Here is a 19,064-nt window from a genome sequence, read left to right on the forward strand (position 1 = left end):
CTGGGTTGGGCTTCTGTTGGTGGTACATTGGTGGCTGCCGTGAGGCAGGGACTTCGCTCTGGCACACTCGTGCGATGTGCCCAAGTTTGTTGCAGTGCGAACAAACAACGTTCCTGAACCTACAGGTAGACCTGGGGTGATTCCCTCCGCAGCTTGCGCAGGGCGGCAAATGGAATCCGGGTCTCCCCCCAGGCCTCAAGTGACTGCTCCGCATCAGGTGACTGTCCTCGAACTCGGGATCCTCGTAGTCGGGGCTTGCATCCTCGTAGTGAACTCTGGTTTGCCTTGGTACTGGCTGGTTTTCGCTGAAACCGCGTTGTATGGTTACCGATGATTTCTCCGCTGACTCTGACGCTCTTGCTTCGTTTAGAGCTATCTGTAGGGTTAAATTTGGGTTTGCCAACAGCTTCTTTTGTAGTGAAATGTCTCTTAACCCACAGATAAGCTGCGCTAAGATATGCTCGTCCAGATCCCTGAACTCTCAGTGAGTTGCTGCTTTACGCAGGGCTGCAACATATTGATTGATTGATTCTCCCGCTTTCTGGTTCCGCGTGTTGAATTCCTTGCGGCAAACATGGCGGGAAGGTTTTGGCGCGTAATGCGTCTGTAGAGCCTGTTGCAACGCCGTCCATGATACTGCCTGTATGGGAGTAGGCGCGGTGAGGTCTCTGGCCGTGTTGAAGACTTCTTTTCCGCAGTAGCCGAGGAAGATGTTTTTCTTCCGGGCGTCGGTGATCCCCGTGTATTCGTTCGCTTCGAGAAAACACTCGAAACGAATCATGAAGGCTTCCCATTCGTCGTTCGCTGGGTCGAATGGAGCGGGGGGAGTGTGCATCGCCATCTTCTCTCGTTTGAATTTGCCGCGCTGTGGTGACCTGAGGTGGCTGCCGGAATTTCTGCCGAATTCCTAGGCTGGATCAAATCCAGAGATTCTGGAGGTAGCGTTCTTCGTCCTATCTGTCTCTCGATCCCACCTTCGTCGCCAATGTTGGATCTGGGCAACGAGAGAACAGACTGCGGAGACGAAGTGACTTAACAGCTCTTTATTAGTAGTAGTAGTGATCCAGCTTGCTCTGTGGCCGGAGGGTTCCCCTTTTATAGTACTCGGGTACGCCTCTCGACCAATCAGAGCTATACCTGTTTCCCGCTGTAGCAGCGGACCAGAGAGGAGACTTCCTCCGATATATGTTAATATCTAACATTCTCAGATGCCATGTGGTCAGTTGAGTAAAGTGCCAATATTATCATGCCTTAATCCCATCCCCCTGGAGCTGATGGGGAGAACTCTTTATTATTAAAGTGGAGTAGCTTGGCCGTCTTAATGGCCCATTGACAAAGTGGGGATGGGCAGGAAGCTGCAGGAATTTACTTTGTGTTTAAAATGTGTTTCTCCCTTTTTCACATCCAGGAAAATATAATATTCTGCCTTTTCAATATTTCCTAGGATATTTCATTTTTCTGGGAGAGGGCTGGGTGGTAGCTTCCTACAATATTTTAATAAAAGAGATTATATAGCACACCTGGTTTTTGAGAACCATAATAATCCATAGGGAATTATAATAACATTTCCATGGGGAATTATAATAACATTTCCATAGGGAATTATAATAACATTTCCATAGGGAATTATAATAACATTTAGCTGAAAGTTATTATAACCTCTTCTCAAAATTTTCTATCACCATGGGAAGTTCTCTCCTCCATATTTGCAATGCCCAAAACAGAAGTATTTTCAACTTTTGAACAAAGACATCAAATTATTATATATAATTGAACCCTCTTGATAAGTGAGCTAAGATTACTTTCTTGCAAAGAGCTTGTTTTTTCTCCATTCAGACATTTGGACTCTACCCCCCTCCCCCCCGCCCCCGGTAATCAGAGGATCTGTTGTGTGTGTTGTTTTTTTCAAACAGATCCCATGGATTGACTAAATTTGAAAATTCCTGAACTGCATTATGTATGCGGGAATAGACTTTCTGCCCTTGTTGCAGGGATGGGATTCTACCGGTTTGGACCAGTTCACCTGAACCGGTAGCTCCGATGATCAGCGGGGAGCAAACCAGTTCGTTCCCATGATCAAGTGGGCCAGCCCGCCCACCCCTCAGCTTTACCTACCTTTATCTTCTTAGCTGAGTTGTGCAGCAGAGAGGATTGGAGCGCCTCAGCTGTTTTCCTTCCCAAGCAGCAATCCGGAAGGTAAGTATTCTCTGAATTGCGCATAAGCTCACATAAAGTGTGTGTTCAGTGAACCGATTGTTAAACTGGTGGGATCCCACATCTACCTGGTTGATCACTGTAGGTATGTAGTAATACTGGATTTCTGCACTGGGCAAGGGCTCAGATTAGATTACTTCCAAATTCCTTTCCAAGTCTTACAATCAATGGTTATATGATTTTAGATGATGAAAGCTATTGGAAAGCAAGAACTTCATGCTAAATTTGATGCTCTTAAAGCAAACCTTGAACTCTTTGAATTTGAAGCATAAAGTAAGAGTCTTTCTCATCTTATAGACTAACGATTCACCTATGAAATTTTGAAAAGTGAGGACCAATATTTTTCCTATTTTAAATTGAGTGGCCATATAGATTACAGACCTGACATGCAATAATTCTGGATGACCACTAGATAGTTATTTGGATTTTTGCAGACCAAATATGATAGTTTTGCTATTAAGCTGTAGTTCTGAAAATTAAAGTTGCAGACATTTGAGAAAATATATTGTGAAGAATATATTATGAAGGCTAAATGTGTACTGTGGAAAGCAGAATTGTTTTTTGCAGGATTGCTGTTTATTTAACATTTTAAATATAATTTAAAATCAGTGAGTTACTTTTCAAAGCAACCAGAAAATACTGCAATGATATCAAATATCAGTGAAACGTCCAATAGCAGTTATAACTGATTGCTTTGTCCATCTCTACTGGAATGTAATGCTGGGCAACTTCCAGTGAAGAAGATGGATCCTTTTTTGAGTTCTTCTTTTTCTTTCTGACTGTCTTGACCTGAAGCTAATCCTCAATGGGTTTCTCATTTGGGTCTTCCAGTAATGTTGTCAGTAAATTAAACAGTAGTGCTATCCAAGCAAGTCCGAAGATAATCCAAATTGCTACCACAATCCGATAGCCAGGGAAGTAGAATTTGTCATGTTGCCTCCCTGGAAACACAGAAGAAGGAAAAGCTGAATAAAACAAAAAAAAAAATGTAAAAAGCAAATGCATGTTATCTGAACTTCTCTACTTAGAGAAAGAAAATTGCATCCCAGGGAGACTACCGTATTTTTCAAACTATAAGACGTACAGGTGTATAAGACGCACCACGATTTCGAAGAGGTAAATAAGAAAAAGGTTTTTGTCCTCCCCGGCCCCCAGGAGCACTCTACAGGCTTCAGCAGGGCTGGGGGAAGGCAAAAATGCCCCCATTTTTGCAAAAAACGGGTGGAAAATGGGCTGTTTTTTGCAAAAACTGAGGCATTTTTGCCTTCCCCCAGCCCTGCTGAACCCTGAATGCCTCTGTTTTTGCAAAAAAACAGCCTGTTTTTCACAAAAATGGGATGCGGGGGCAGGTCTTCAGGAGACCAAAAATGGCTGTATTCGGTGTATAAGGTGCACCAACATTTCCATGCTCTTTAGGGGGGAAAAGATGTGTCTTATACTCTGAAAATGATGGTAAATTGTTGATGCGCAGTGGTTAAAGGGTAGCTTTAGACATAATGATAAATTATTCTATTCATGCCATATTGTTATATGTTATTTTTTACACATGTATTTAATATTTACATTACATTTTATTAGACTGTATATATTATTAATTTTATGCCATCTTTGAATCAGAAATTGAACAAAATCAGCAAAAATGTCAGGTACATATTTTATATACTATCATAATAAACAAAATAATAATGTGTTTCTGTCTTTAACTGCATCATGATTCCATATTCACCTTCCTTCATTTCCTCCCTGTGTTGTAAGGCAGAGTTTGATGTTTTCTTCCAAACCAGATAAACAATGTATATCAATGTCTTTCAGCCTTTGGCAACTTTAAGATGTGTGGACTGCAACTCTCAGAATTCTTCAGCCAGCATTCATGCAGAATCTGGGGAATTCTGGGAGTTGAACTTCACACATCTTCACACAGTCAAGATTGAAAAACACACTGCTGTGTTTTTATTATCATCATCATACTTGTCTTGTGTCAGAAAAATGATGTCACTACTTCTACATAAGACAATTGTTGGATTCTGTTCTGCTGAAAATTAAAGACAACTTTACAGAGTTGGAGAAATCCTGCTGGAATATTTGGGGCCCCAGACTATATTCTTATTTATAGCAATAGTAATTATCATTATTCCCTTGGCTTTTAACTAAAGGCTTGCAGGAAGTTAGTACCTATACCTCTCCTAGAAGAATGAAATATTCTAGGAAATATTTTAAAAGCAGAATATTATACCTCCCTGGATGAGAAAAGGAGAAACATGCTCTTCAAAAGCAGCCCCCACCTTTGTTAATAGCCCCAGAAAGACTGGTGCCAACCTATCTACAAGACAAAAGACTGGGCCATTTTATCTACAAAAGACATGGCCCTCAGGACATATAGGATTAGCCCTCACTCAAGATCCAAACCAGGACAAAGTCATTAAACTGTAATAGGAATTGCCCAAAGCCCCTTCATTACATCTTCACCCAGCAAGATTCAACCAGGCCTGGGATTCAAGACAACCTACAAGGCTACCCCTGCATGGCCCCATGGGAGCCTGACAACCAATCAGAGTACATTTCTTACACAGGAACAGGAAGCTCCAAGGCAGGGCCCAAGAGAGTGTGGGTGTATATATATCTCACACAACATGTGCTCTTTTTTGCCCAGGATCTCAAACCTGGTGGTCTTGTGCACCATTAAACCATCTTTCCAATCAGTTTCCATGTTTCTAGTGTCTTTCTTCCCACTTGGAACTGAACCCAGATGGACATTTCTTCCAACAGGCTCACACATATGTATAAACAACCACATAATTTAAATGTCTGACTGAATTTGTAAACCAAGGCAAAACCTATAATCATTTCCTCTTCAAACTCAACAGGATCCATTTGAGAACTGACATCGGCATAGTCTGCTCCAAAGCCAGGGAAGCACAAATAGTAAAAGAGCTGGGTCTTCTCCAGTGGTGGGTTCCTCCCGGATCGCACCGGATCGCGCGCGCTCCCTTTCAGCGCTCCACCTGGCTTGCGCGCTCCCTTTCAGCGCTCCACCTGGCTTGCGCGCTCCCTTTCAGCGCTCCACCTGGCTTGCGCGCTCCCTTTCAGCGCTCCACCTGGCTCTCGCGCTCCCTTCCGGCACTGAAACCGGAAGTACAGTCTTGCCCCGCCCCTGGCGAAGCAACGACGCCTGCCTGCGCTCCACCAGCTCGGCTGGGAACGGAGATGTTTCCTCAGCGGAGCGGATCCGCTGAGGAAACATCTCCGTTCCCAGCCGAGCTGGTGGAGCGCAGACAGGCGTCGTTGCTTCGCCAGGGGCGGGGCAAGACTGTACTTCCGGTTTCAGCGCCGGAAGGGAGCGCGAGAGCCAGGTGGAGCGCTGAAAGGGAGCGCGCAAGCCAGGTGGAGCGCTGAAAGGGAGCGCGCGCGATCCGGTGCGATCCGGGAGGAACCCACCACTGGTCTTCTCTGTTGAAAGGAATTGTTTCTTAAACTAAAAGGAAGGAGATCTTCTCAAGAAAAAGGAGAAAATACTAGACTTATTTTGCTTAATGCATGACACTAGAATATAGTTATGCCTTGTGGGCTATGAACTCAGACCATGGGTTCAATCTGCTAGCTGGGGAATTCTGGGAGTTGAAGTCCACTCATCTTTAATTATAGTAAATGGAAGGTGATTGTTCTCTCTCTTTCTCAGGGATGTTGCTTCAGACCATTGAACTGAAGACTCTGCACAACGCATCCAGGGATGTTCAGGTATGCAGCAACACTCCTTTGAATGTTACTCAGCAACCGATGCCACCTGCAGTCTAAAAAAATTCCCAACCCAGCCTTGTAGTATCTAGTGAGCACAATGGTTGCAACCACCCACGTTGAATGTGCAAAATAGGTTCTCTTCACCCCTATAGCCATTCTAAAAGTCAAGACTCCATTGGTCTCTTAACTGCATCAGAACACATTGTACCGTAGGAGCCATCCTGATCCTAATAGAAAGTATTGTTTTGAAAATGTTACAGAGAAACTTACCTATCATATAATCTCCAAATCCAATGGTGCTAAGGGTAATAAATGTAAAATAAATTGCTTCACTATAGGACCAGCCCTCTATTTTTCGAATGATGACCGATGGCACACAAAGAAACATTAGTATTCCCATAACCAGGAAGAACAGAAGCGTCAAGCCCCTTGCTGTTTTCTGAAAAACAGAGAAAAAAGCTGATTTGATACAAGAAAATTGGCCTTGGTACAGACAGCTGCCTCTGCCTGCCTGCCTGCCTATTTCCAGAACTTCTATGGTCTTCTATTGCCTCCTATCTCATACAGGTAGTCTTCAAATTACAACCACAATCGGGACCAGACTTTCTGTTGCTAAGCAAAGCAGCTGTTAAGTGAGCCATTCCTGTTTAAGTGAGCCATTTATGACTTTTTTGCCACAGTTGTTAAGTGACTCAAGCAAGTGAATTCAGCTTCCTCTCATTTTCATCGCTTGTCGGAAGCTGACTGGGAAGGTTTCATATGGAGATGACAAGTTCGTGGAATGCCACAACCGTCATAAATATGTCGATTGCCACACACCCAAATTCTGATCTTGTTACCATGGCAGAGTTGCAACAGTTGTAAGTGCGAGGACCAGTCATACACCAGATTTTTTGGTACCATTGTAACTTTGAATGGTCACTAAATGAATGATTGTAAGTTGAGGACTTCAAATACTTTGGCCACCTAATGAGAAAGAAGGACTCACTGGAGAAGAGCCTGATGCTGGGAACGATGGAGGGTAAAAGAAGAAGGGGATGACAGAGAATGAAGTGGCTGGATGGAGTCACTGAAGCAGTAGGTGTGAGCTTAAATGGACACCAGAGGATGGTAGAGGACAGGAAGGCCTGGAGGAATGTTGTCCATGGGGTCACGATGGGCCAGACATGACTTTGCGGCTAACAACAACAACAAAGTTGAGGACTATTTGAGGATTCATGGGCTGTATTGTTGTGTGTTACGTTTCCACGCTATCACATAGTGTTAAAATGCATTTAGTGAACTGATCTGTGTGCTATCTTTTAAGCATGTAGAGAAATTGGCCCCCTCAAGTCTGATGTTGAGTCATTGGGAGGGCTGAGCAAGGAACACTGGGAAAGCCTATACTACCGCCGGGGTCATCTAAGCTAGGAATGAAGGTCATCCCAGCTCCAAAGCTAAACTAAGCGTTCAAGCAGCAGCAGCAATGTAGAAAGTCTGGCAACTACAAAGGCATCATTTCAAATTGTGTCAGTGATAAACCACTCCTGAATTTCACCAAGAAAACTATGTGGATAGATACTATGAATGGGTTGATCATGAATAAGGTATATGCTGGATCACCAAGAATTAACACTGCCTTGATGATGCACACCAAATGAAAAAAAATGGGATAGCTTTAGAGATAGTCCTAAAAGGAAAGGGTAAGGAATTGTTAAGAAATTGCTTGATTATATAACGGAAGGCTTAAATGTCAAAGTTTAAGAGAAATGTTTTAAGATTGGGGTGCCCAACCTTGCCAACTTTACTTTGAGGACTTTAACTCCCAGAATTCCCTAGAATTCTACATGAATGCTGGCTGGGGAATTCTGAGAGTTGAGGTCTACAAGTCTTAAAGTTGCCATGGTTGGATACTCCTGTTGTAGGAGGAGTTTGAATCAGTTAGTGCTGTGATGGCGAACCTATGGCATCCGTGCCATGTTGCCATGTTCCTCTTCCGCAATGATCAGCTGGCTTTCATGAATGAGGCCGTGCCAGAAACCGGAAGAGTTGGTCTTCTGTTTACCGTTGTAAGCATGCACGCTGGCCAGCTGATCAGCGCATGCGCATGCCCATCAGTAACCGTAAAACTTACTGGCCGGCGCGTATGCATGCACCCCAAACCAGAAGTTCATTTTTGGGCGCAGGCATGCCCTCTGGGCAGCAGCTCTTCCTTGTTGCGGCCCAGATGAGTGCACACTCAAAGTGCTCCCTTTTCGGCACTCGGTGCCATGTGCGCATGCTTGTTGTCCCTTTTCGGCACCCGGTGCTGAAAAGGTTCAATATTACTGAGTTAGGGTATTCTGCATATTGGAGAGCTTCAGGTTGGGAGGAGAGACATTTCTGCCTGATAATTTGCTTTGAATTTATCATACTAAAATAGAAGTTGGACTTAAACCTCTCTAATGGTACAGTCATTTGATGCAGTTTGGAATTTCTTCAGTACAGTATAACAGGAGGAGATTTCTTTTAAAATCTGGGATATTATGCCCTGGATTAAATGGACCATATGCAGTTTTGGGGCCTCTGGTTGTGTCCATTAACTGACCCATAAATCCGATTAATGTGCTAGAAATATTTTATTTCCAGAAATGGATTTAATGAAATTACACAGCTATTTAATTACCCTGATAGCTACATCGTTGTAACTTTAGTACGGATGTATTTTGTTGGTAATGTGCCGCTACAAAACAGCTTTAAAGGATGGTTATTTCTGCTTGACTGATGATGACTCAGACTGTTCTTCAATTAAATTATCATCTTAAGCTCTTTGTCTTATTTTCATAAATAATCATGGAATAACATTGTTTTAAAAAAAATTACCTTCTTTACACCTTTCCTATACAGCCATTTAGCTAGCCATTCGCAGACCATGGAGAGCATCTTGCCAATATGCTGCAAAAAGACAATATTCAGAGGAATTCCAAAGAGAGCAAAAAAGACACAGAAAAGCTGACCACCAGCCGTTTTGGGAGAGAGGTTTCCGTAGCCTGTGAAAACATGAAATTTACAGCAGTGGTGAAATTCAATTTTTTTTTTTTTTTGCTACCAGTTCTGTGGGCGAGGCTTTGTGGGCATGGCAGGTGAAGGATACTGCAAAATCTCCATTCCCTCCCCACTCCTGGGGGAAGGATATTACAAAATCTCCATTCCCACCACACTCTGGGGCCAGCCAGAAGTGGTATTTGCCGATTCTCCAAAGTACTCAAAATTTCCGCTAGTGGTTCTCCAGAACCTGTCAGAACCTGCTGAATTTCACCCCTGATTTACAGAGAATATGCTGGTGAGCATTATGTTGGTACTTCCCTTCCTATTAAGTAAACCTTCCTATTACTAGGTAAACCTTCCTATTACTATTGGTACTTCCTTCCTGCCTTTACAAGCAAGATACAATTTGAAAAGTAATTCTTTTTGCTTCATGATGTCATTTATTTGGAGTTTCTAAATGCCACCTTCCATGAGTTCTCTAAGGCTTTCATTTTCTTGAATCGTCCATGATTATCAGCATAACTGGATTTCTTTACTAGACATACATAACATTTTTAGGACCAAGATAAAAAAAAGTGGCTGAGGCGAGAACAAAACCTAGATATTAAATGTAATTCTGCAGTTTCTCTGCACATCTTTTATAATTTTCTTGTACTTGGTTAAAAAAAAAAAAGACCATTGCATGGCAACTGGTAGGGGTGGAGTGCATTTGAGGAACAGCTCTAGTAACCAATGCCAAGGTAGTTTGGGGTCTTAAATAGTTCACACACATGTGTATAAGAATACTTCTATTATCAGAATATTCTCGTATTACAATACTCCTTCAGTTGCATTGACTCACATTTATTTCCACTCTAAGCACACAGTTGAAATAAGCAACATGTTCTGCACGGTTTAAAGAACAGGCAATGTTGTTTTAGACTGAAATCCCAAGAAGATTTAGCCAAGCAACCCCAAATAATCAGAAAATCTATCTGTTCTTCTAAATGATTTAGCCAAATGTTAAAGTAGCCTGGAATACATCAAGTCCGAAGGCTGAGCCTTCCCAGGAGACCCAGACAAGCCCTATTTCTTGTTCACCACAGTTTTGAACAAATACTAACAATATTCTTTCTTCTCTATCAGCCACCTTTGTATTTGTCATGCATTTAGAAAGTCGGAGAAGATTGTTATTATGTCTCCCATGTGGGAAATACAAAATAATGATATTCTCTCATATACTAAAAGATATAGGTAAAGGTTCCCCTCGCACATATGTTGTAGTGGTTCGCAACTCTAGTGGGTGGTGCTCATCTCCGTTTCAAAGCCAAAGAGCCAGCACTGTCCAAAGATGTCTCTGTGATCATGTGGCTGGCATGAAACGCCGAAGGTGCACGGAACACTGTTACCTTCCCACTAGTCACTATTTTTCTACTTGCACTTTTATGTGCTTTCGAACTGTTAGGTTAGCAGAAGCTGGGACAAGTAATGGGAACTTACTCCATTATGCGGCACTAGGTATTTGAACCGCCAAACTGCTGACCTTTCTGATGGACAAACTCAGCATCTTAGCCACTGAGCCACTGCCTCCCTGATATATTTTACATATTTTAAAATATATTTTACATATTATACATAATATTTTATATGATATATTTTACCTCATGTACTACAGACACGATAATGCGTATCCTACCGCATACATCCCTGTGACCAATCCGCTCTCACAGGGAGGGACTCCTCCTGGTGCCGTCCACCAAGCAATGCCAACAGGCGGCGCCTAGGAGTAGAGCCTTCTCTGTGATGGGCCCAACCCTCTGGAATGACCTCCCCCCCGACATTAGAACTACCACCGACTTCCGCTCCTTTCGTCAAAAACTAAAGACTCACCTGTTTCGACTAGCCGGCTTGGCCCATCCATAGTTTTACCTCACCTCCTGCCAGATATTTTTAGTTGGGTTAATTTTAACTTTTTGGGGTATTTTTCAGGGGTTATTTTTAATATGGTTTTAATTGCTTTACTTTAAGATACAGTCTTTTAACCTCCTCATTTAATTTAAGGATTTGTGTATTTATATTTATTCCTATGTATTTGTGTTTTAATTTGACTGTACACCGCCCCGAGTCCCTTTCGGGAGAGGGGGCGGTCTAGAAATCTAAATAAAAGTAAAGTAAAGTAAAGTAAAGTAAAGTAAAGTAAAGAAAAGAAAAAATGCATCTGAGGAAAAGTGTTTGTGGTTTTAATATAGTCCATTTAGAACAGCGGCCCTCAACCTTTGGGGCACCAGGGACCGGTTCTGTGGAAAGAGGTTTTCCTGCGGACTGGAAGGGCCGTGGTTTCACATGATGCCTGAATCCCATGAATGGGGCTTTGCTTGTTTGTGCGGCTTGGTTTCTGGCATGCCATGGACCAGTGCCAATCCACAGACCGGGGTTGGGGACTCCTGATTTAGAAGAATTGGTATGACATGCTGAATAAAAGCTGTGATTCTGCACAAATTTTATTGAATTGCAGAAAATGTGTTTATTATTTATTAGATTTTTATTCTGCCTTTATTACTTTATAAGTAATTCAAGGGAGCAAACAGGCCTAATTCTCTTCCCCTTCCTATTTTTCCCACAACAACAACCCTGTGAGGTCAGTTGGGTTGAAAGTGAATGACTGGCCCAAAGTCACCCAGCCAGCTTTCAAGTCTAAAACAGGACTAGAACTCTCAGTCTCCTGGTTTCTAGGCCAGCACCTTAATCACTACACTAAAATGGCTCTATAAAATATTAAAAAGTCTTTAAAAATCTTTTTTTAAAAAAAAATCTAAATGTCTCTAAACAATTTAAAATGTTGGATTGTCATTGGGGCTGGGCTAATAGTTTATTACAGGCATTTGTACTGACCTTTCGCATTGGAGAAAAGATTTCCCCACAGCAGTCTGTTTCACAACATTGCTGTATCATAACATGAGAAAACTTCATATATGGGCCTGTGAACTTTTTGGTGAATGGAATAGGGTTAAATGAGTTTTTTAAAAAGTTATTTCTATTTATGAGCAGAGACTTTCCAAAGCTCTGTATTTTATCTTCTTAACCGTTTCCCTTCTGATAAGATCACAGCCTCTTTCTACATATGAATTAAAACAAGTGCATTTGAAATTTCAATTTCAGGATTTTCTATCACTTAGTTGCTTGTGTGTGTGTGTGTGTGTGTGTGTGTGTGTGTGTGTGTGTGTATGTATATATATATGTGTGTATGTGTATATGTATGTATGTATGTATGTATGTTGTATTTGTGCTGATAAATAAATAAAGGGAGACTAGTATAGATCTATTTCAAGCTATTTAGCTCTCATCAGCTAGCCATACCCTTACTGGGATTTGAACCTGGGCTGAACACAACACAAATATAAAAAGGCAACATTAAAAATAAAAATATGGTTTTCTGCCTGGATGGTTTTCTGTAATGAGCCGAAGGACAGAAAGGGGGAGTAGTGAGCTCCCTCCCATATTTTTCGTATCAACAACTGTCACAAAAATGAATTATAGCTTGTTTGATTTTATAAGAAAGAGGAAGATATGATCTGATGCATAAAAATGACTCTTGAAACAAACTGCAATAAATGTTTCTGACTTTAACTGCATCACTCTGAGTTGCTTTCGGTGAGATGGTCAGCTATACAAATGCGATTAATAAACAAACAAACATTTAAGGGAGAAGCATAAGCAGTTTACCTATTGTGGATAACATAGAACCCACAAAGAAGAAAGAATTACTGAAATCCCAATTGTTGTGTTCATCAGCGAATTCATTTTCTGCTGGGTAGATGCCCCTCCTAACAGCTTCCATCAGATTCTGTAATTAAGATGACATTTGACATTTCAATAACCATAAATGATTATCAAACAACATTTATTTATATGTTTTTGCTACCAAGCTGTATCTTCTGATTCTAAGAACGTCTACCATATAAAATTGAACTGAAAGGATAAAACCTTTTCAAAATACCATAGCCTTTTCTTTAAAACTTCTAATTAATATATACAGCTTAATACATCAATTTCATAATTTAAAAAGGGATGGGATGGGGAAGGGAAGGGAAGGAATTTTTGATCTCCACGGATGATATTCAAAGCACCACAGTTTTTGGATTCCTTATTTTTGGAATTCACTTCAGAAAGAATGCCCTACCTCCATAAAGATGTTCACCTCCGCTGCATTGAGGGAAGTGAAGTTCTTCAGAAAGTCCTCCTTCATTCTAAAAGTGATGCCTTGTTGTACCCTCTCAGCATCTTTTTCCAGAACCTGGAAGATGAGAGCGCCCATCAGGACATAAGCAAGATAGCCAGCTGCTAACATACAGCTCTGTACTCTGCTGTAGAACATGATGGCCTGTGGGAGAAAGTAAGCAAAGAACATAGAGAGGCTGGTAAACACGGCCTGATTTGTAATTTTTCCAACCCTGATTGAAGGAAATCCCAGCTGGGCAGTTCTCATTTCAGCTTGGAATTTGAACTGATAATGTCAATGATGTCTCCACACCCCCAAATAGTCTCAGCGTTCAAGAGCAGCTTAGGGACTTCCTAAGTAAAGCAAAATATTGTTTCACAAACTTCCCAGGAGAATGTTGTAATTGCTCTGGCCTCACTCCCATAATTTTTCCAGTTGTTTTTTTTCTTCCCATGATAAACCCATTAAATGGAACTGGCTTCGCAATATTTTTTGATAGCACTAACAACTGCCTGGAAGGATCCTCAGTAACAAATGCTCCAGGCAACTAGTCATTCTGTCTCCTCACTTTTCTGATTCCATTTTAAAATGTAGCTTTAATAGACCCTATGAAAATAGCTTTAATAGACCCTATTAAAGCTATTTTCATTATTTGCCATGATCAAGATTCTATGAATGTTTGCAGGTCTAAACAGCTCATATAAACTGACAGCCAATCAACACTTGCCCTTCCTGGGAAATAACTGAACACAGAGAACCAGAAGCCAAACAGTGCTCATCTATTTCACATTTGAACACATTATTATTATGATTGGTCACACAGTCAGCCAGATGTTTAGAAGGGTTTTATCCATCGATAGCAGGGGTGTCAAACTCAATTTCATTGAGGGCTGCATCAGGGTTGTGTTTGACCTCAGGGGCCAGGGTGGGCGTGGTCAGGGTAGGTCCGGCCATCTTGATATTGCTCGTTTCGGGGGCGTCTGTGGTGGCCTAAGTGCTCTGCCAGTGAAAACAGACTCCCAAGCTCTGTTTTCAGCCACCATGGTCTCCTATCATCCTCTGCCAATGAAAACAGAGCTCGGGAGGGTGTGCACACAGCCCTCCCAATCTCCATTTTCACTGACAGAGGCACCGTAGGCCAGTCCTTCGATGTTCCCAGGCAGACCCGTGGGCCAGATGTAAGCACCCCGCGGGCCGGATCCAGCCCACAAGCCTTGAGTTTGACACCCCTCATCTATAGCATCCTTCTCAAGGACAAATGAGATAGTGATAAAATGTATTATTAAAATATTAACATCAAAATAAATTATTATTATTATTATTATTATTATTATTATTATTATTATTATTATTATTATTATTATATACACAACAATGAGAAATCACAATTTTCAGCTGGCATTATATAAATATTATAAACACAAATTATATATACATACGAATTATAATATAATAAATATTATTATTACTATTTTGCCCATTCCCATTGACTCTGGACAATTATAAATTGTTAAAAATATTTTAAAACAAGTATCAATGCAAGAAATACAAAACATATCATATCTGTTCCTAATTTAAAAGGAAATGAAATTGTGGCATTTTATAGTATTTCCTTGAAGAGGGAGCGAAAAGAAGCAATGATAGAAATTTTCAATCTATTTTGCTCCAAAAGAACAACCAAAACACCACTCCAAGCCCCTCTCAATACTGCCTGAATAAATAGACCCCAGCAACCATAAGCTAGAATTCAAAGGGGGGAAAAGACTTTCTGGAGCAGATTAATTTAAGGCTCTGGCTGATCCATTCCAAGCAACCTGTACATCTCCAATTAACACTGAATTGTCAATTATGACATAAATATTGACAGGCTTTGAACAAATGGCAGATGAATTCAGAAGGTCATTCGATTCCATAATTAAAAATCTCAATATACTGAAAATAATCTTACAAGTAAAGGTGGAATATTTTGAAAACCGAAGTCACTATCCAAATATGTGCCGCTGGAAAAGGTCCCAAAAGAGGAAAAAGAGAGGTGCATATTATTTCCTCTACCAATCCAAGAAATTACTGCCTCTCTCTCTCTACATTTCACAACAGTTCCATATAAAATGCACATGTGTGGCACTGAGACAATGTTTCTTCACTACCCAACCCTCCAAGGACATTATAATTACAGTAAATGAGCATTCTATTCACACAGGCACACACCAAATGATGAGAGGCAAACTGTTCTCCAGCTGTAGAATATGAAGGATCCAAGATACAAATCCTTTGGGATTTATGAGCTGAAATTCTGAGAAAATATAAACAAGCTAACTAGTCAGGGAGAAGGCTCCCTGCAAACTCATAAAAACCAAATTGTGTCAGTATTCGATATTTAATAAACAACTGAAATTTGTGCTGTGTATTTCATATCAGAAAGTTCAGATCCCAATAGCTTCAAAAGCAAAAGAAATGAATTCTGATTTAATTTCACTAAGATAGAGTAAAATTCGTAGAATTTTACTCTATCTCAAATCAGAAATGGGTGACAGAATGTGTGCCCTCTTCATTTCTTGCTCTATCTTTATAATATTCTTTATAAGATTGCTAATCTGAGGACGCCTCCTTTTGTCTTTCTTCCCAGACACAAATGCAGAGAATGCATATTATTTGATTCTCCTCCTGATAGGAAATTTTCTACTTTTTGCTTATCCTTATGTACTATATATTGCCTATAAATAAATCTCCTTTCTCTTAAACCTCTAAAATTTGCTTCATTCATCCTCAGATCTGATTCCTTTTCTCAAGGTCATTCGCATATGCAGGTGATTCTCGACTTCATTCAGTTCATTTAGTGACCATTAGAAGTTACAACAGCACTGAAAAAAGTGACTTTTCACATTTATGACCATTGCGGCATCCCTACGGTTACAGGATCAAAATTCAGACACTTGGCAATTGACTCATATTTATGATGTTTGCAGAGGTGGTATTCAGCCAGTTCGGACCAGTTCAGCCAAACCGGTAGCGGAAATCATGGGTGGGCCTGCCCACCTGCCCCAGCTCTATGCCGTCCTATTTAGGCACCATTTTTTAGGCCGGGCGCATGCACAGAAGGCACGCGTGCAAGCAAAGTGAATATGCGGAAGGCCGGGTGCATGAGTGGGAGGTGCGGCAAACCAGCCGTAACAAAATGTGAAACCCACTGCTGGACAGTTGCAAAGTCCTGGGGTCATGAGATTGCCTTTTGTGACCTTCTTACAAGCAAAGTCAACAGGGAAGCCAAATATACTTAACAACTATGTTACTAACTTAACAAATGCAGTGATTCACTTAATGTGACAAAAGAAGTCTAAAAGGGGCAAAATTCACTTAACAACTGTCTCACTTAGCAACAGGAATTTTGGGTTCAATTGTGGTCATAAGTCAAGAATATCCAGAACATTTCAACCTTAAATAATAATAATTTCTGTATTGTTTTGCATACAAAAGTAGGTGTTAGATCTAATATTACAATATAAAACTTTGGTCCTACAACTGCATTAAACATAATTCATGGCAAATTGGGCATGATTAGATACTGTTACTTTATTTCTCTGATATAAAGAATCTTTTTAGGACCATCTCTGTATTATTAAATTAATTGGATTATTGGCTTTTAGATTCGTATTCTAAAAGTTTTGTTATAGGTGTTGTTGTTTTTAAATCTTCCATTATCTGAAATTCTTAGCTGATATTATGGAATTTATATCCATAAATGTAAATAATTCTATTTTTGTGTATTTATTTATCAAATTTAGAAACAGTTCTTGTCCCTCAACGAGATACTCTTGCTTGAACTTCAGAGCTAGACATGTTTTTAATTTAATTTCTACAAAATGTTAAAGATGTTCTCATTTGTCATTTAAAGACTGTTAATTTATATTGACAAATACTGTATAACTTTATTTTATATATTATATTCTTACTTATTCTAAAAGTAAATATTCTGGAAAGCTGGAAAAGTGACCATAGTGATCTGCTACCTCAACAGAAGGAAACGCTGCAAGTTGGCTCATATTGCCCAATTACACTTTCAAATTAAGATGGAAAAAAAAACCAGCTGCAATTTTAACCAAGAGGATCATCAACTTTTTACGCTTGTACACAACCTGACTGATTCTATTCATAGGATGTAGAATATGATTCATCATAGTCATTAATTCTACACCTAAGGCTTTAACTTCTTCATCTTAGGTGTTTGAAGATTAACCTGGCTTCAGAATTTGAACTCGGGAATAGTTTTATAAGTTAGAAGGGTGTATGCCAGTTCAAGAGCCATTCTTAGCTCTAAGGGGCAATATTTTAGACCAATTAAGCAGAGAGATGAGAAGGCTCCTATCCCCCTATTGTTTGCAATTGAAATAAAGCCATATTCTACATTTTACAACCTAAGAGTCTGATGGAAGCCATGATGGTATAACATGTATTATAATTTCATCCAACATGGATAAAATACATCAATAGTGCATCATTATAATCTGCATCATTTGAAAATGTCAGCTTTCCCAGGTAAACCAGAGAGGAAACACAAGATTAAATAAAAAAGATATTGAGACTCTAGAAAGAGTGCAGAGAAGAGCAACAAAGATGATTAGGGGACTGGAGACTAAAACATACAGAACAGCTACAGTTTAATGAAAAGAAGGACTAGGGGAGACATGATAGCAGTGTTCCAATATCTAAGAGGCTGCCACAAAGAAGAGGGAGTTAAGCTATTCTCCAAAGCACCTGAGGTAGGACAAGAAGCAATGCGTGGAAATTAATCAAGGAGAGAAACAACTTAGAACTGAGGAGAAATTTCCAGACAGTTAGAACAATTAATCAGTGGAACAACTTGCCTCCAGAAGTTGTAAATGTTCCAACACTGGAAGTTTTTAAGAAGATGTTGAATAACCATTTGTCTGAAGTGGTGTAAGTTTTCCTGTCTAAGCAGGGGGTTGAACTAGAAGACCTCCAAGGTCCCTTTCAACTCTGTTATTCTAATTCTAACTAATTCTAACTAATGCCTCACTTATCTGTTTCCTAGGCAGCATCTCCCTCTCTCTTTCCCCAAGATCTTTCATACAAGCCATCCATTACACCAGTTCACATACCTGCATAAATATATTTCCCCTCTACACTTGCCCCCATACATTATCCTCTCCTTGTTAGGCACCAATCTGTTATGAATTTCTTCACAAGTTGCAATAATACTAAAAATAAATCCCATCAACTTAACATTTGTGGTATTCGCACACTGTATATATTGGTAGCAGTATATGCACCAATCCACAATCAGTAGTACTCTGTATATATTCTTGGTTTTCAAAGTTAATATAGGAAAAGAAATGAAACGTAGAAACTAAAAAGTACAGAATACATAGCTCATTTAAAACTCACCTTTTGCTGAATCAAATCTCTAAGAATTATTGTCCTTAAAAGATATAGAACAACTTTAAATGGAAATTCTTATCGTGCTGGTTAAAGGGGAAAATGACCAAAATAAAGTGTGGGGGGGGACTTTCTCGGGTTTTAGGAAGATCTATGATAATTAAAATGATGTTACTTCCCAAATTATTATTTTTGAATACCAAATTATTACTTTTGTCTAAGAAAAAGCTTTCTGAATGGAAAAGGATGAGAAATCCTATTAGATTTGCCAGTTCTGTTTTAAACTGATTGAAGTGTCAAGGAAGCTTTGCTATACCTAGTCTGAAATTTAATATTGATGCATTTCAACTAAATCAATTAATCCATTTGCGTCATCATTATCTGCATGATAATGGAACCATCTCCTGGGACATAATTGAGGCAGTAAATGGAAATATGTGGTATTCCCTTTTATAGTGGTAAATTGCTTTTCAATAAAACACATTACTAAGTGGTTTACTGGCCAAGCAACTGCAGA

General features: G+C 40.1%; 1 protein-coding gene across 1 annotated transcript; it reads right to left on the reverse strand.

The window, feature by feature from the left end:
* Positions 1-2,783: 2,783 nt before the first annotated feature.
* Positions 2,784-13,371, reverse strand: LOC309384191 (potassium channel subfamily K member 16-like). Its single transcript, XM_081937418.1, has 5 exons — positions 13,115-13,371; positions 12,658-12,778; positions 8,791-8,957; positions 6,220-6,388; positions 2,784-3,155 (listed from the first exon to the last, which is right to left on the reverse strand). The coding sequence occupies exons 1-5, from the start codon at positions 13,340-13,342 to the stop codon at positions 3,010-3,012; spliced, it is 831 nt and encodes a 276-aa protein (XP_081793544.1). The 5' UTR covers positions 13,343-13,371; the 3' UTR covers positions 2,784-3,009.
* Positions 13,372-19,064: the final 5,693 nt, after the last annotated feature.

The sequence above is a fragment of the Natrix helvetica genome, assembly GCF_964273705.1.
Source record: "Natrix helvetica genome assembly, chromosome: 1".
NCBI classification, from domain to species: Eukaryota; Metazoa; Chordata; class Lepidosauria; order Squamata; family Natricidae; genus Natrix; species Natrix helvetica.

Bases quoted from the DNA above. Each gene is read 5' to 3' on its own strand.
- LOC309384191 (XM_081937418.1), bottom strand. From the start codon at position 13,342: ATGTTCTTTGCTTACTTTCTCCCACAGGCCATCATGTTCTACAGCAGA. The intron at 12,779-13,114 runs GTAGGGCATTCT...TCTTAATTACAG, and splicing joins AGGTGAACATCTTTATGGAG to AATCTGATGGAAGCTGTTAG. The intron at 8,958-12,657 runs GTAAACTGCTTA...ATGTTTTCACAG, and splicing joins TTCTATGTTATCCACAATAG to GCTACGGAAACCTCTCTCCC.